Here is a 16,569-nt window from a genome sequence, read left to right on the forward strand (position 1 = left end):
CATACACAAGCCTGCAATAACCAAATGGTTTATTTAAGGAACACAATTAAGGTTACATAATACTTGAAATGCATTTAGGTATTTTAGAGAATAAGTACAGGACACACACAAAGCTAAACAATAATGTTAAGCTTCTAAGCTTACTAGTTTCTAATGCTCACCTGGAACTTTCCAACTTCTGAGCATAAGGAAAGAATAGCTCCTTTACCTATCGTACCACTACTGATACAAACAGATGTCCATACTGGAACGGCAAAGATCAGCTCAGAGAGCTGACTACCCCTCCTACCCACAGGGTGTTTTATACCTTAAACTGAGCTCTTAGCCACCCAGAGGTTTGGACCAGACAAAGTTTTTGGAAGAGGATCTCATCACCTGAGGCTACTGTCAGTCACTCACTCTAACCCCTCCCAACTGAAGAATCACAGTTGCATCCAATTCCCAATTAGCAAGACCTTTTGGTCCACTTCATTATCAGACGTCTCACTCGGCCATAGTGAGGTTCCAGATAAAGCACTTTTTATCAGCCTTCTAACTAGCTCTGTTCCTACTGCTACTACAAAATGACTACAGGCTTACAAAATGCAGTCAGATCTGATTTTAACCTGTTTTTCACATGCACCTTATGAAAAAAAAAACCCTAGAGCACCTACTTGGCTGCCATAGACCACCAATACACCCAAGTGTAGACTGAAAGCCCAGAACTGAATCATTGCTCTGTGGTTATTCAGCAGTGGATAACCATGTACTAAGCAAGTCATTGGTCTCACCTACCTCACACGGCTCAAAATGTTGTTGTAAGGACAAAAGGAGGAGAGGAACTGTGTACACAGCCCTGAGCTCCTTGGAGGAAGGGGGGGGATATAAAAATGTGAAAAATAAATAATACTCTATAGCAGGGGTGTCCAAACTTTTTGGCAGGAGGGCCACATCATTTCTCTGACACTGTGTTGGGGGCCGGGAATAAAAAAGAATTAATTTACATTTCAAATTTGAATAAATTTACATATATTTACATAAATGAATATATTAGAGATGGAACCTATATGAATGAATGAAGGTCTTGCAATAGCTCACGGCCTGTAAAAGTCCTTACACAAAGCAAGACTGGCCTCTCCTTCACTGCTGCGGCTGCTACATCACAGATGTGAAACAGCAAGCAGTGGAGGGAGCCCTCGTCCCACAGCTCATGCAAGAGGTCAAACACTGACAGTAGTTGCATTGGGCCAGCACGGGCTCCAGCAAGTCTCCAGAGAACCAGAGGCTCACTGGAGCCTGGGGGCTACCCGCGGGCTGGATTGGGAGTCCTCGAGGGCCGCAAGTGGCCCCCAGGCTGGGGTTTGAGCACCCCTGTTCTATAGTATAAAAATCTCCCAAATAAGTTTCATCTTCTGTCAAGGTCTAGCTAAATTGGACTGTGCTTTGGCACCACCACAGGAATACAAGGGATGCTAGAACAATGGCTCTAGAGCAGGGATCTCCAAACTTTTTGACCAGAGGGCCACATCAAATATCTGGCACGGTGTAGATGGACAGAAAAAAATTTAAATATAAAATATATATAAATAAATTAGAGATGGAACTTAGATGAGTGAATAAAATGAATAAATGGGCTCATTAATTCAGTCTCTCTGGCCCTTAGAACACCCTCCAGATGCAACCAGAGCACAGCTTCAGTCATGTTCGGTTAAGTGGGCCAGGGGCTTTGAGGCGACAAGAGGATGGCCACTGGCCGGATGGAGGCTTGCCACGGGCCGCATCTGGCCCCCGGGCTGGGGTTTGGAGACCCCTGCTCTAGAGTTTGACTATCTCAAGACTTACCTGGTCTCCCGAAGACTGCATTTGGGCACCTCCTCTTCCCCCACTGCCTGGTTTAGCAAATGCCTGTAGAAACCACTGAGATCTTTCTGCTTGGTCACATCCAGGCAGGCTAAAGGAAAGAAAACATGCAAAAAACCCTCTGAGTCTCAGAACCTGTTCCAAAATATTACATGTATATACAGCTGTGCAGTGCACATTATCAAGCAGCAACTTGCTGCCCTAGTCAAATATGGTCTGCAAAGTATTTCCAGCTGGGATTCTGCTACTTCCACATCCCACTACACTCCTATAAGCCATCTTATAGCCGGTTGAGGTTCAAGGGCTCATGGATAATAAAAAAGGAGGGAGGATGGGGGAACTGCCACCCAAGTTCCTTTGAGGAAGAGTGGAATGACTATCATTCCTTCTAATAATGAACTCAGCTGACTGAATGCTGATCAAACTGGAAGCAAAATGGGGTCACCTAAAAATAAGAGTGTTTTGTACATGTTCAGGGAGCTTCCTAGGTATGCAGAAGTCAGCAAATTTGTACGTCACTTTTTTAATTCAATGGCCCCATTTCTTTTCCAGGACCTGTGGAGTCTTCAAGGCTCTTGAGCCAGAGTGTCAGTGGGTTAAACGGGAAAAAAGGAAGAGAGAGAACCAACAGGTATACTGCAATAGCTTTTTAAGTGTCCCAGAGATTAGGGCTGAGGGGGAAATAAATGCTGTGATATTCAAAGAACTCCCCTTCCTGCAGTATACAGGGATGGTTCAGGAGGAAGAAAAATCATCAGCCCGAAATCTGACCCCCTAGCAACATACAGCAAAACCAAGGGAGGACTCCAGGGAATGGAAGAAAAAGCAAGATGACCCTTTTCTTCCACGCTGGCGCTTTCACATGCACACAACTCCTGTTCAGCACTGCGGGACCAGCTGGAGCTTCTAGTAGAAGCTCTCCTTTTAGGGGCTTTGGGTATGCTGCAATGTTTTGTTCCAGGCCTCTATTGTGATTTTAAAAATGGAAAAGGCTTCCTTGCAACTACCCATACATCTCCGGGTAATCTAGAAAGAACAAGGAGTGTACTGTACATACAGCAGCAGATTTTCCTTTGCTACAGAAGCATCATGGCACTACTTCAGAAAATTGTAACCATAATCTAAGCGCTGACAACCAGTCAGTACATGCACTCTGAACAAATCCCTGCCTCGGGCAAATTACTCTTTTCCCCCCCACACCCAACATTACCCTCCTCAGCCTTCCTCAAAGAGGTTCAAACAAACTATCCATGCACTGTAACTTATACTAAGCCACTGGAATGGGGCACAAACAAAACAGAGCAAACAGTTGGGTGAAGGATCACATCCACCTTCCAAAGACTACGCGCTCCAAAATCATTGTTTCATGTAAGTGTGCAACTTGTGGTCTGACCTGCAGCACCCACAGATGCAGAAAGCAATTCCCTGTCCACCTTGCTCACCCTCAAGGGCCGCCTCCCTCTTCTCTCTTTCTTCCTCTTCAGCTCTTTCCTGCAGCTTCTTCTTGTAAGCAGACGTCACAAAAGCTTCTTTGTCGTCAAATGCGTCCCCTTCCGTCTCACGCTCCTTCTGGATTTTCTTCTCCATTCGCTTTTCTTGCTCCTTCTTTCTCAGCTCAGCTGCCTTTAGTATATTTTGGATGTACTTAGGCTGCAAGCACAAGCAGCGACAAAGAAATGGAAGGAAATTAAGAGGGGCCAGTGGCAGACAAACAAGGAGTCCTGGGAGAGCTTTGGGACAAACTTTGTAGTTCATACTGCTCATTTGAGCTGATATCACTACTAAGGCAACAATCTTTGGTATGAAGGCATGTGTATAGGCAGCTGCCTTATAGCAAGTCAGACTTCATTGGGTCATCTAGATCAATAATGTTCTCACTGACTGGCAAAGGCTCTCCAGGGTATCAATGACTCTACTGAGGTTTTTTCAGTACTACCTGAAGATGCTACCATGGACTGGATCTGAGTCCTTGTTCATTCAAAGCAGTTGCTTTCCCCCTGAGCTAAAACCTCTTCCCAAAGCAAAAGCTTTGCTTGTCACCAACCCTGCCCATTTCCCTAAGGATAGCAAGTCTCAACTGTCACGTCATAGCATTTGAAGTGCTCAAAGTGCCTCCAAGGCTCTGCACAACTGCAGGAACAAATCTCTGCTCTCCTACCCAGCTCCAAGCTTGGGGAGTCATCCCCACTCTTCCCTGTCAGGGCAAGTGTTGGAAATCCTCTCATTGCTTTCTGACGTCTCCAAGGCTTACTACAAGATTAGCGAGATTATCTGCTCTTTTCTAGGTTCTAGAGAAGAATGGGAACTCTGCTAGATCAGAAAGCACTAATGCCTTGCTAGTTTCAAACTTTCTGAAGTCGGCCTGAGATCTAAGAGAGTCCCCATCCTTCTCCATACTCTGGTGAACAGCGGTGGCTCTTGATAGAACATAAAATAGGGCTTTCCATTTCAAACTAGAAGGGCATTTGTGGATTTCTGATCTTGGGATATGAAAGTGAGCCTTTTCCACTACCTACAACAAATGCTTCAGTTCTTATAGCAAGGAGATCTAGTGTGATCCAGATTCAGATTTAGAGCTGAACTTGGGTCTTGGTTCAAATTTCATCTCTGCCATGGACTCAGAATGGCCTCTCAATTGTGAAACAGAAATAAGAACCGAAGGCAAACACAACATAATCTCAATATAAAAAGAGAAAAAAGTTTTATGTAAGAATTACAGTATAAGAAAATAGTAGCAGATCCCACCCTCCTGAATTTTCCAAATGTTACATTATATACAGCAAGTGCTGACCTTTGAATCCCTCTGGACAAGGCCTCTCCCTCCCCTCAGTGGTTCCGCATCCCTCTTCCCGCCTCACTGTGTGTCCTCCCCACACCTAGTATAAAGAGGCAGAGACAGACATTATACTCATTTTCCGGTATGGACCTTTTTCTCCCCTTTTCCCACAAGTGAGCTGGCATGACTTTCTGCTTTCTTCTGCTGTATGTCATCATAAATATTGTCATATTCATATACTGTAGAATCTTCTGCCAGTGCCCGCTGGATCTCAAGCTTGGTCTTTAAAAGAAAGCATAAGAGGAGGAAAGAAAGGTTGGGGCAGTTTCATTATAGTCTTCCAAGAAACTAGTTCAGCAATGTGTTATCTATAACAATTCCACTTAAGACAGAAAGCTACAAATAAGAGCATTTTATGAAGATGTTTTGAAAAGGCAGCACAGCCTGGCAAATCATTTGACAAGTGTAGGTGGCATTTCCTTCCCCCCCCCCAACCCCATCGCCAGCCCCTTGGTTCCAATAAACTGAGCTGCTGCTCCATAATGTTAATCTGGAAGTTTGTCTCAGCCCTTTAAAGTCAAACTGGCAGCTCCACAGAGTGCTGCACTGAGTTTTGCTGACTGGAAATGCAGCCTATGGCAGTGGTGCTCAGAGTAGTCTCTCTGACTCCTGCACAGAAAAAGGGAGGGAGAGGAAGCTGTCACAGAACCAAACTTTCCAGTCTTCAAGAACGGCAGTGCTAAGACAACTGTATCATTCTGAATTTGGGGTGGGTGTTCACTTCCATGCAAGAATTATGAAGGTCTGCAGCATTTCATTCTCTCCAGCACCATCCCTAATACATGCTTAGGTTAACTTTACTAACCTGTCCTGAAACCCTGCTTGGGTACAACTGTGTGCATTCCCTTCCCAATAGGAGACAAAAGGTACGCACAAGGTTCTACTCTGTGACAACTACATTATTATCTCTCATGTTCATTTGGTACAATCCGTAGGCTATCTTCTGTGTTTGTAACCCAAAGGCCAATCTTTCTTTTAGTGCCATTTTCCTATATCCTACATCTATTTTCCCTCCAAGGTGATAGACCTAAGTATGGTCCAAAGCTAAATATCAGAGAAATTTCCACTGGATGCTCTGACAGTTGTTTTCATGTTAGAAAACATGGAAAGGAAGTAAGAATTACTTCTATTCCAAACTGCAAGTTGTGTAACAGCATTCATTCAGTAAGGGACTGTGATGTCATAGAAAGAATTACTCTCTTCTAGTGTTTAGTGGATACTAAATTAAGTCTCCTCACGTTATGGCATGTTGAAAACTATGAGCAAATCTATGGCAACCTGCTAACATAACTTGCAGTAGGTTGTTCTTCTGTAACTCCTTGGGTACAGCCAAAAGAAATGTAAGAAAAATAGACTTATATAAAAGTGGAACCATCTATTACATAAACAAACTCACGGAAACTAACTATCAGGCTTTGATGTACGTTGTGTCATTTACACTAAGGGAGAATGAATTCCAAATCTCCAGTCAAAGAGACAAAGCTGTTGTATAAAATTAGACATGAATCACATTAAATAATCCATTAATTTATTTAGACCAAGGGTGCTCAATAGGTGGATTGCGATCTACCGGTAGATCGTGAAGCAAAATGAGTAGATCGCGGAGTGCCGACCCCCCCCTTCAGGTGCCTCTGGGAGGAAACGCCAGGAATAAGGCCCATTGTACTCAATGGGGCTTACTCCCAGGTAAGTGTGGCTAGGATTGCAGCCTCACAGCCTAATCCTAGGCATGTCTACTCAGGAGTAAGTCCTGTTATACTCAGTGGGGCTCAAGGTACACCAACATACATTGTACACATAAATGTTATATGTTATGATGGCGCGGACATTGTAAAAAAAACTCTGGTAGATCTCCGGGCCTTGCTGGGTTTCAAAGTAGCTCTCGAGCCAAAAAAGTGTGAGCACCCCTGATTTAGACAATAGGCCTGCCCATTTCCTAATAGCCTGTTGAAAACCATAACATGGTGAAAAACATGAGAAAAACCAATGGTATCACTTCCACAAATTTAACACTTGCTGCAGAAAGCTGAGCCAAATAAATTGGTTGACGGCCCTGGTAGAAAAAGGTTGTGGTTCCCAAAAGGTACTAACTGTAACCCTTTCATCAAAAATATATTCCATGCACTGGCACAATACTGATTAATGCTGGTTGAAAGTCGAATTTTCTGAGAGCATAAAGTGCCTCAGTTATCTGTACTGCCCTGTAAGGAACTGGTAGTCTGTCTTTATTTCTGTTGTTGCTTGTTACAGTGTAAATTGCCATATACATTGATGGCACTATATAAGTAATAGCAACACACATTTTTATACTGGTACAGCAATTCAAGAACGGGGGTGTTCAGTGCATGTGCACACTCCAACTTACTTGTTTCATTGCTTGCTTTTTCAGGGCTTCTCGCTGAAGGCTCTCACCCACTGAAGACTGTTGAAAAATTATAACAAAATTAAGTCACATTTAACAAAATTTTATTCTTGTTTTTGAATACCCCAGAGTAGCCTCAACATTAAATAAACCATTAAGAGCTCATTTTCAAAACAGTTAAAAGGCAAAAAGTGGAAAGTCATCAGCAAGGATACATCACCAGTGGAACCTGCAGTAAAAAATGAAATTATTATTTTCATAGTGCCATCAAAGTACATGGCACTTTCCACAGAACAAGAGATCTGGTTCTTGCCTCAGGGGTTTCACAATCTAGACATTGGGACAAGGAAAACAAAATGAGAAGGGAAGGGAAGTGGAGACAAGGCGAAGTAGGGGAAGAGTATACAATTATCGGTTTAAAAATCAGTATGTGCAATGGAGACAACAACTACTTTTTAAAGAGCTGGTTATTTGTTAGTCAAGAAATGAACTAAGTACCAAAATCTCTTGTCTGTAGGATATAAATAAGAGCTGTAAACCAAAGTACACGTGCTACAAATTAAGCCCCAATAAACACAGTAGGCTTTACGTGAGACTGATTTGCAAGATTTTCAGGACAGCTGTTGACATAGTTCTAAGGCACCTTTGCAAATCATCAGAGGCAACATTAGGCCTTCCAAAGACCACCTTTTTCTTTGTGTCTCATTGCCATTGCTAAGATCAACCAAGAATGCTGTCTTAATTACATAAATTGATTTATTATATATTTGCATACTACTTTTCAAGAGTGAACATTTAACAAGACAGTAAATATGCAAAACAATAACACCACTGTACAATAAATAAGCAGAAGTTAACTCATAGATAAAAAAGCAAGCATGAATAAAGCCCAGCAGGATCAATTAAAAGCCCAGCAAAATAAAAATGTTTCTAAAGTCCACTTAAAATTTATCAGAGAGGGGCCTGGTATGTCTCTCAAGGAAAGAACCTCTACAAAGGATAGGGTCTTTTTAGTGATGGTACTCTGTCTGTAGCCACCAGCTGGGTCAGAGTAGAAACTAGGCCAGAGAGCACAGCTTGAAAAGCAGTCACCAATACGTTCATACAGATGCAGGCAGCCCTAAAGGTAGCCTGGTCCTAAGTTACAGTATAAAGGGTTTTAAAAGTCATAAAGCAGCACTTTATTGCCAAAACAAACTGGCAACCACTGCGGTGGCACAGTGTAGGTATAATGGTATCAAACTGCTTGACCCCAGCCAGCATTGTGGCAGCTGCATTCTGAACCAGCTGACATTTCCAAACCATCATCAGAAGCAGCCCCACATCTCAAATGTTACATTCTGCATTCCTTAGGTAAGGCTGCAGCTGGTGAATCAGCTGAAGCCAGTAAAATACACTGTTGATTATCAATGTCACCTGTTCTGCCAAGAACAATGCTGGGTCCAGCAACAACGCTAGCTTGCACACCTGCTCTCAGGAGCAGATGTCCAACTGCACTGAGTTGGGCAGAGTTGGTGGCAAGCTAAAGCTTCTTCTGGTTCCACTGCCCCATGCTGTTGGTTTTGGCTTTCACACATCATGAGCATTCTTTTGCAGGTTAGGATTAAAACTGATATCTTAATTATGAGATTGGTTGGTTGGCAACCTTCAGTCTTGAAAGACTATGGTATAAGCCTACAGCACCCAGTATTCCCAGGCGGTCTCCCATATGAGATTAATTGGCATTTTTAAACTCAGTTTATTTGCTTTGGTCATGACTTTATGCTCTTTAGTCTAAACCACGTAATAACACACACCTTCTGATTGTCCCTGGTTACAGAGATAAGAGAAACACCACTCAATGGAACTGCAGTACAAGCCAAAGTGCTGATCATTTAAAACTGCTTGTGTCTTCAGTTCAGCAGGAAAGGGGGAGCAGGTTGGTGCATCGGCAATCATCAGACCTGCTCAGGATATGCGAGGGCTAATTATCCAGCCTTTACTGAAGGTTTCTGCTGTACCTGGCACCATGAGTTGGTCTAGAACAGGGGTGTCCAAACTTTTTGGCAGGAGGGCCACATCATCTCTCTGACACTGTGTCAGGGGCTGGGGAAAAAATAATTAACATTTCAAATTTGAATAAATGTATGTAAATGACTATATTAGAGATGGAACTTCTATGAATGAATGAATAGTCTTGCAATAGCTCAAGGCCTATAAAAGGCCTTGCACAAAGCAAGGCTGGTCTTTCCTTCACTTCCACTGCTGCATCACAAATGTGAAAAAGCAAGTAGCGGAGGGAGCCCTCATCCCACAGCTCATGTGAGTGGTTGAACAGTCACCCTCATGCTGAGAGCACTAGCGTTGGGCAAGCATGGGCTCCAGCAAGTCTCTGGAGGACCAGAGTCTCATTGGAGACTGGGGGCTCCCCACGGGCCGCATTGGGTGTCCCCGAGGGCTGCAAGTGGTCTCCGGGCCGGAGTTTGGGCACCCCTGGTCTAGAATGATGCTGCAGAAGCTGCAAGTTGCTAGCCATGACACAGATACCTTGCAGACCTATCTAATCCCAACCATTGCTCAGTACTGCACCTGAGGCCAAAGTGCTGCACCTGACTCCTTCCTCTCTGCTCTTTAACAGTGGAAAAAACATGCAACAGGAGGGGGGGGGAGAGGGAGAAGTAAACAACCAGGCAACATAAGAGCTAACTAGCATCATTGGACAATTTAACTAGATGAGCCTGCTCCAAAAATGCTAGGAGCAATCTAATAATCATGAAGTGGCTACACAGCAAGCACAGTATGACACACAACACTTTCAAAACCCTACTCAGGGAAATGGACAGCATACTGGGGGGGGGGGGAAACTATGGATTGCAATGGAGATGGCCCTGCTAACAGAATACCTCGTACAGGGGAGCACAGCAGATCCTTTTCTCACATTTTCACCTTTACTCAATTGTTGATGGTTGGTAAATCCCTGTGTTTGCTGAACAGATGTAATTACAAAGAACACTACTCAACTTGTTTATAGAACATTTGTGATCAGATATTCTTTTTTCCAAGTGACAACATAAAAAAATATATTTTTTAACATTTTGGCAGCTCTTGTAATTTTCCGGCCCTGCCATGACTCATCATGAACATCAGGTTTTCATAGAAGCGAGAGAGCTTGTGTCACTAGTACTTCATAATACTAAAAAAACTAAATGGAAAACTAGCAGCAAGTAAGATTTTGCACTGATGCCCCAAGGAGCCAGAGATTATCACATTGTGAATTCAGATTGACCAGCTGACAGATGGACCTTTGACTGTCAATTTGCAGTTGCAAAGCATGACATGGGTTTGCCTCATTTTGCCTCCTGCTGCTGACACTGTAACAAAACTGTCAACAAAGAAAGAAATGAAGTGCTAGTCTTTAGACCTGAAATGCTCTCCCTTGATCTTGTGTGTGTGTGTGTGTGTGTGTGTGTGTGTGTGTGTGTGTGTGTGTGTGTGTGTGTACACTGTGTGTGAATCTTCCCAGTTCCTTGAAGCACCAAGTAAACATTGGGACAAGGCTTCAAAATTGTTGTGGCACTGAATCTAAGACTGCTCACCTTAACTTTGCAAGGGATGTGTGGAGGGGAGGTGGGGGGGGGGGGAGAGACAGAAACTGTTTGGTCCCATTAGAGGTAGTGTACCAGATAAACTGGTTTGATCCAGCAAGGATCAAGAGCAGATTTCAGCAATTTCACAGCTAATTAATATTTTAGGTGCATATTCATTAACATAGCTGACATAACGTTTCCATGATTGCAGTTCATATCAAACTACAGCTAATGGGTTTAAATAAATCTCTATTAAAAGCTAGTTCCCAACATTTTGGCATACTGCAGTGCATCAAGAAATAAATAAGAAATAAACTGGAAGGCAAGCTTGATGCTAAGGGAATCACATCAAATTCAGTGGGACAACGCAAAGTGGGTGCAATCTAGTGTGTCTGCCCCAATCCAGAGGGAAACATTCATTATCTCTTCCTTGGGGCCTACAGGCTATCTCCAGCAGTGGTTAGAGGAAGGAGAGACAGGACCAGGTTTAGAAAAGTAAGCTTAACCTTGTCCCTTGCTCTGGCTGATGCAAAGGCCTCAGAGGAGTGGGGGAAAGAAAACCCTGCAACTCTGTCATTCATCCTAGCCCCCATTCTGCCAAAGTTGGTGGAGCCTTAGCTAGCAGGGGAAAACTTTCTTTTCTTCACAAACCTTCCATGATGCCTAAATAGTATTGGAGATATAGAATGATGTCTTATAGCAGTGGTTCTCAAACTCTGTGGGAGAGTTTGAGAGCCACTAAGTTCTTGCGTGTGCTGGAGGGGGGAGGCAGCAGGGGCGGGGGAAGGCAGCAGAAGTAGATCTGGTCTGCATCTACTTTCACTGCTGCAGGGAGCCCTGCTGCAGGTCATGCCGGGCTCCCCGCACGCCCGGGAGGCTGCAGGGGCTTGGGTACATGTACCCAAGCCCCTGCAGCCCCCCTGAGTGGCGTGATCCTGGGGATCGCGCCGCTGCCTCCTCCCTGCCTCCAGGTTGCCCCCGGGTCCTTAAGGGGGCAGGGGCCAGGGACCACAGGCTGGGGTGTCACGACACCCCAGTTTGAAAAGCCCTGTCTTATAGCAATGGTTCTCACACATCTGAAAAGCACCGGGACCCACTTTTCAGAATGAGAATCTGTCAGGACCCACCAGAAGTGATGTCATGACTGGAAGTGACATCATCAAGCATGAACATTTTTAACAATCCAAGGCTGCAATCCTACCCACACTAACCCAGGAGTAAGCCCCATTTACTATCATTGTTACAAGAATATACATAGTAACTTGTTAAAAGTACAGGTTTGTAACATTTCCCCAAATGCAGTCATATACCATGGTAGCATCAAGTCTAATATACTAAAAATAAAATATTGACATGAATGGGGACCCACCTAAAATTGGCTTGCGACCCACCTAGTGGGTCCTGACCCACAGTTTGAGAAACACTGCCTTATAGTCTTTTTTAAAGTGTTCCTTGAAGATTTTTACTGTAATGTAGTGTGCCCTTCTGCAACCGAAACTGTTGTTGCTCAAACACCTAAGCTTTTTTTTACCCTTTCCCAAGATATCACAACACCAAACACTGACCATTGGCTTCTGCATGGTTTATTCTTTTATTTCTGCTCTAAACTCCCACAATTCACTCCCAGTGTTTTTGTGAGCTAGCTGGCCCAATAAAATGAATTTGTCTCATTTGCTTTGTAATTCTAATTCTGTGAGACCAGGGCATTTTAAAGTCACATTTGTTTGTCCAAAAAGCTGCAAAATCCTGATCTGTATGTGTAAAGGGAATTAGGTGATAGAATGGACTGTCTTATTTTATTTATTCAGTTAACTGCCTTTCTGTTGAAATTGCTCAAGGCAATTTACAATTAAACAATGACAATTAACAATAGTATGAATACATGCAGAAGACTGCAGGTAGAGGCATCTTTTTATTTTTTTAAAATGCCACTCCACATAAAAATATTCCCCATGTTTTAGGGTTACCCTGCACATGCCCGATCTCGTCTGATCTCGGAAGCTAAGCAGGGTCAGGCCTGGTTAGTACTTGGATGAGAGACCACCTGGGAATACCGAGTGCTGTAGGCTTATACCATAGTCTTTCGAGACTGAAGGTTGCCAACCATTTTAGGGTCAGGCACAACCCCATGTTCCACTTTGGTAGTTTTCTTCTTGCAGGGATCTCACACAAGATAACTTTAATAAATAGGAGGCCTAAGATGGCCCAAGATCTCCTGTGTAGCAAGCCCTTACCCCATGATGTGCCAGTCTCTGTCCCTCCCACTCTCCAAGGTTCTAGCTTAGCACTCTGAGCTTAGCACTCTCTTCCTCTCCACACTTCCTCTCTGTCCCCCTCTTTCTTTTCCAATCCAGGGTGTACACGGAGGAGAAGGCACTGTGGAAGCAAGCAGGTGGACAAAGGAGGGTGCCTCCCACAAGTCAGCGGCCTGGTGGGTGCCACCAGTCAGGCACCAACTTCAGCCGGCCTCACAGACGGACCTGTCCTGGGAGCGTCAGCAGCAGTCTGAAGCAATACAGAGTCCATTTAACCACTTTGCTGGTACATTTTACATGTGGTAGAATACATGGCACTACTTTGGGCCACATCTGGGGGGAGTGCATTACTTACTTCTCTCTTGTTTAAAAACCTCCCTGCAAGTATTCAGAAACAATAGTTAAGCCAGTCCTCTTATGAATTATGCCAGTTCTCTACTTGCATGGCAACTTTTGTATAGGAGAACATTTAAAAAAAGAAAAACATTCCTCACCTGCAGTTTGAAGTCAGAGAATTCATTCTATTTCCTCAGGACTCTACCACATTCTGTTGCATAAGCAAATGCAGCCAGTCTGTGTTACATTAGTCAGGGTTAGCCCATTCGGGCACTATCTTAAAAATGCTACAAAGAATGCCTGGTTCAACCCACTTTTGAAGGCTTTCTCCATGACCAATTGTTTACAGGGTGCAACACAACAGACCATCTATCTGGAGGAGTTGATACTCATGAGGGTGGACTCCACAGAACCCTTATAAGAATGTTGCAGAGATGAGGGGCAGGAAGAGAGAATGCTTCATTCACACATGCAGAAGTTTTCCCTCCACCAAAATATAAAAATTCACAATGGCTTTCCACAGACCTGCATGTAAGCGGTAAGTGTACTGTTGTCTGAAGATTATACAAACAATAAAAGCAATATAGAGGTCTCAGTTTTGGTACATAATATTCTAAAGAGGTCCACCTGCCATTTGTTTGGCCTGGGTGCCAGGAAGTTTAAGGACTATAGCGCCAGCACAAACACCTCTTCTAGTGCTTTATGGGTGACAATTTCCTGTTGTGCTCTGAGGATTGATAGATGGGAACTTCCTGTTCTTTTGTATTATTTCTACTTATCAACGGGTCGTTTATTAAAGAACCTTACAAGTCTGCAATCTGGCATGAAATTTCTGTTTACCCACAATGATGGTATTCTTTGGAGGCACAAAGCCTGTAGATCTATTATTTTGTGTAAGGGAAAACTCTCTTAACCTTACACTGAAATGCCAGGAAATTTATCAGCCCCAAAGGGGAAAGAATTGTTATTTGATGAGAAAACTTGCAGAGTTTGCTCCCAGGTCTGCTAATCCTACAGGTGAAGAATCCAAATCTTCCTTAGGTGCTGAATTTTTATCCTCTCACTTTGATTTCAAGTCTCCTTCATGTCTCCACTAGATCTGGCTTTCTACTAGCCTGCCAACCTTCCTTTCTCTTCCTGATGCCGAATATCTTAAAATTCACAGACATATGAAAATTGCAGACTCAATATAACGGCTTAAGAGGAATAATGTTTAATGGCCTCTTATTAGACTACATCTACCTGTGAGAAGTGGTGAGACATACATTAAAAAAACACAAACTATTACTACTACTTTTGCAAAACTCCAGATAGCTTACAACAAACTAAAACAATCTAGTTACAACAATAAAAACATTAATTACATTCAACTGCATGCCTAAATGTTTCACAACTGGAAATTTAAGGGATCCCAAGCAAACCTTTCAACCTCGGAGAATCAATGAGCCCATGCAGAGCGACGCATGGCCCAATCCTATCCAACCTCCCAAGCCCATGCAGCTGCAATGCAGCCTTGAGGTAAAGGAACAAATGTTTCCATACCTCAAGGACTGTCTCTGTAACTGTCCTACCACCACAGGATGCAGCACATGCCCCATTGGCACAGCTGCACCAGCACTGGAAAATTGGATAGGATTTGGCCCACAGTCCCTTAAAACCAAACTTAGATGCAACACGTTTATTTTTCCTGTGTGCGTTGTTCATATAAAAAGTGGAAGGTGATGCAGTTTCTAAGGTTTTGCAGCACAAATTGCAGACAAGTAACACTTGAACGCTCTCCACTGCTATCAGTTGACCAAACTACTTTTGCCCTCAGCCCACCTCCAATGACACTAAAAGAAAACTAAAGTGTCTGAAATTACGAAGCATGGATTTGGTTTGACTTTCCTCACTAACACATCCTACTGATGTAAAAATCAGTCACACAGGTCTCCCAACTTTATCTTTTAATGGGGCAAATGTGAACAAAGGTAGCTGCCCCGACACTTCTAGTTTGGCCCTGAATTGCAGAAATCTGAATTGCAGAAATTACAGCTCCAGCGTCACAAGACATTTCTTTGCCTCTTTCCTTTAAAAAAGGGTTGCTTTTTAAAATGTTTGTTACACAGTGGAGTGCAGAGAGGGAAAAGACATGTCACCAATAGGAAATGGTTATCTCCAACTGGAAAACATAGTCAGCCACATAATTAGAGAAGAGAGGATCTTGTTTACAGCAGAACGTCTGCCTATAGCAAATCTGAGAGGAAAAAAGCAGCTGGTTCCAGATAAGTGGCAAACTACTTTCAGAAACCAAATGCACTTTTCCAGGCACTTCTACAGAGTAAAATAAGTCTCTGCTAGAACAAACCTAAACCTGTTTGGACAGGCACGTATATGTGACCAGGTTTAAGATAGCAAACTTTCAAACCCTGGTTGGGAAGAAGCCATGGTCATCTCCTATGCACTCTCTGAAGAAAAAGGATACTGTTTAGAGACATCATCTTTCCCTAATAAGAAATTTTGCCTGATCTGGTATATGTTTGGACCACAATCAAAATCTTGGTATACACAAAGCCCCTGGAAGGAAGCCAACACAAGAGCCAAGTGGATTCATTAAGTGGCTCATAAATACGAGAAGCAAAGTTCACAATCAGCTCACAAAAGCCAAACAGATCTGGTGTCTTCTTTTAGGCTAAAGTTGTCACTCCGACACTTAATGTTGGATACACCTAGAATATAGTAACCTTTGCACACACAAAGTTAGAGAAATAGCTAGCTGAACAGCCACTGCACTAGTTGGCACAGTTCACTGAGGGACAGAGGATCAAAATTAAAGTGAGGAAAGTAGGAAATTCCATGTGCCTCACATATTTTGGCACATCTCTGTCTTCAGGGGTATTTCCTAATAAATTTCTCCACTTTGAGCATCATTCTGAGGCTTTGCTTCTCTTCTTCCAGTCCCTTTAGTGCTGCCCCTGTCTTTTTCAGCTATTACCTAAAAATATCTCTCTGAGGAATCTATCAAAGTTATCATAGCATAAATTTTTTTTCTTCAAGATTGGAGGTTTTTTTCCCCTCTAAAAGTGATCTTGGTATTACTTTGCTGTTCATCTTCCAAAGCAAGGAGGATTGCATGGATACTGTTGGACCAAACAGATCGTCCTGGATTCAAACTGTCCTCTAAAATAGACAGGCAACACATCAAGGTGTGTACTGGCTTCTGGATGACAGTGAAGGAAGTGGAGACAGAGCTATTTACTGCACTCGTCTCTTTTCTGCTCAAACTACAAAGAGCAGTAGGTTTTCCTCAGGAAGGATTAAATGCTTCTAAAGAGTAAAATTCTCATATTCATTGCATTTATATTCCATCTTTCTTCCATTATGAAACTGAAGACA

The 16,569-nt window shown here is 43.2% G+C and overlaps 1 protein-coding gene across 2 annotated transcripts in view; it reads right to left on the reverse strand.

The window, feature by feature from the left end:
* Positions 1-16,569, reverse strand: part of NSRP1 (nuclear speckle splicing regulatory protein 1) — a 31,434-nt gene that overhangs the window by 4,226 nt on the left and 10,639 nt on the right. For both annotated transcript variants that reach the window (XM_066636392.1, XM_066636393.1), the window contains exons 3-6: positions 7,041-7,097; positions 4,766-4,897; positions 3,282-3,489; positions 1,822-1,930 (exon numbers count right to left, since the gene is read on the reverse strand). In XM_066636392.1, the coding sequence (XP_066492489.1) occupies positions 1,822-1,930; positions 3,282-3,489; positions 4,766-4,897; positions 7,041-7,097 (506 nt within the window). The remainder of the gene's footprint in view (positions 1-1,821; positions 1,931-3,281; positions 3,490-4,765; positions 4,898-7,040; positions 7,098-16,569) is intronic.

This window comes from Tiliqua scincoides, chromosome 8 (genome assembly GCF_035046505.1).
Source record: "Tiliqua scincoides isolate rTilSci1 chromosome 8, rTilSci1.hap2, whole genome shotgun sequence".
Lineage (NCBI taxonomy): Eukaryota > Metazoa > Chordata > Lepidosauria > Squamata > Scincidae > Tiliqua > Tiliqua scincoides.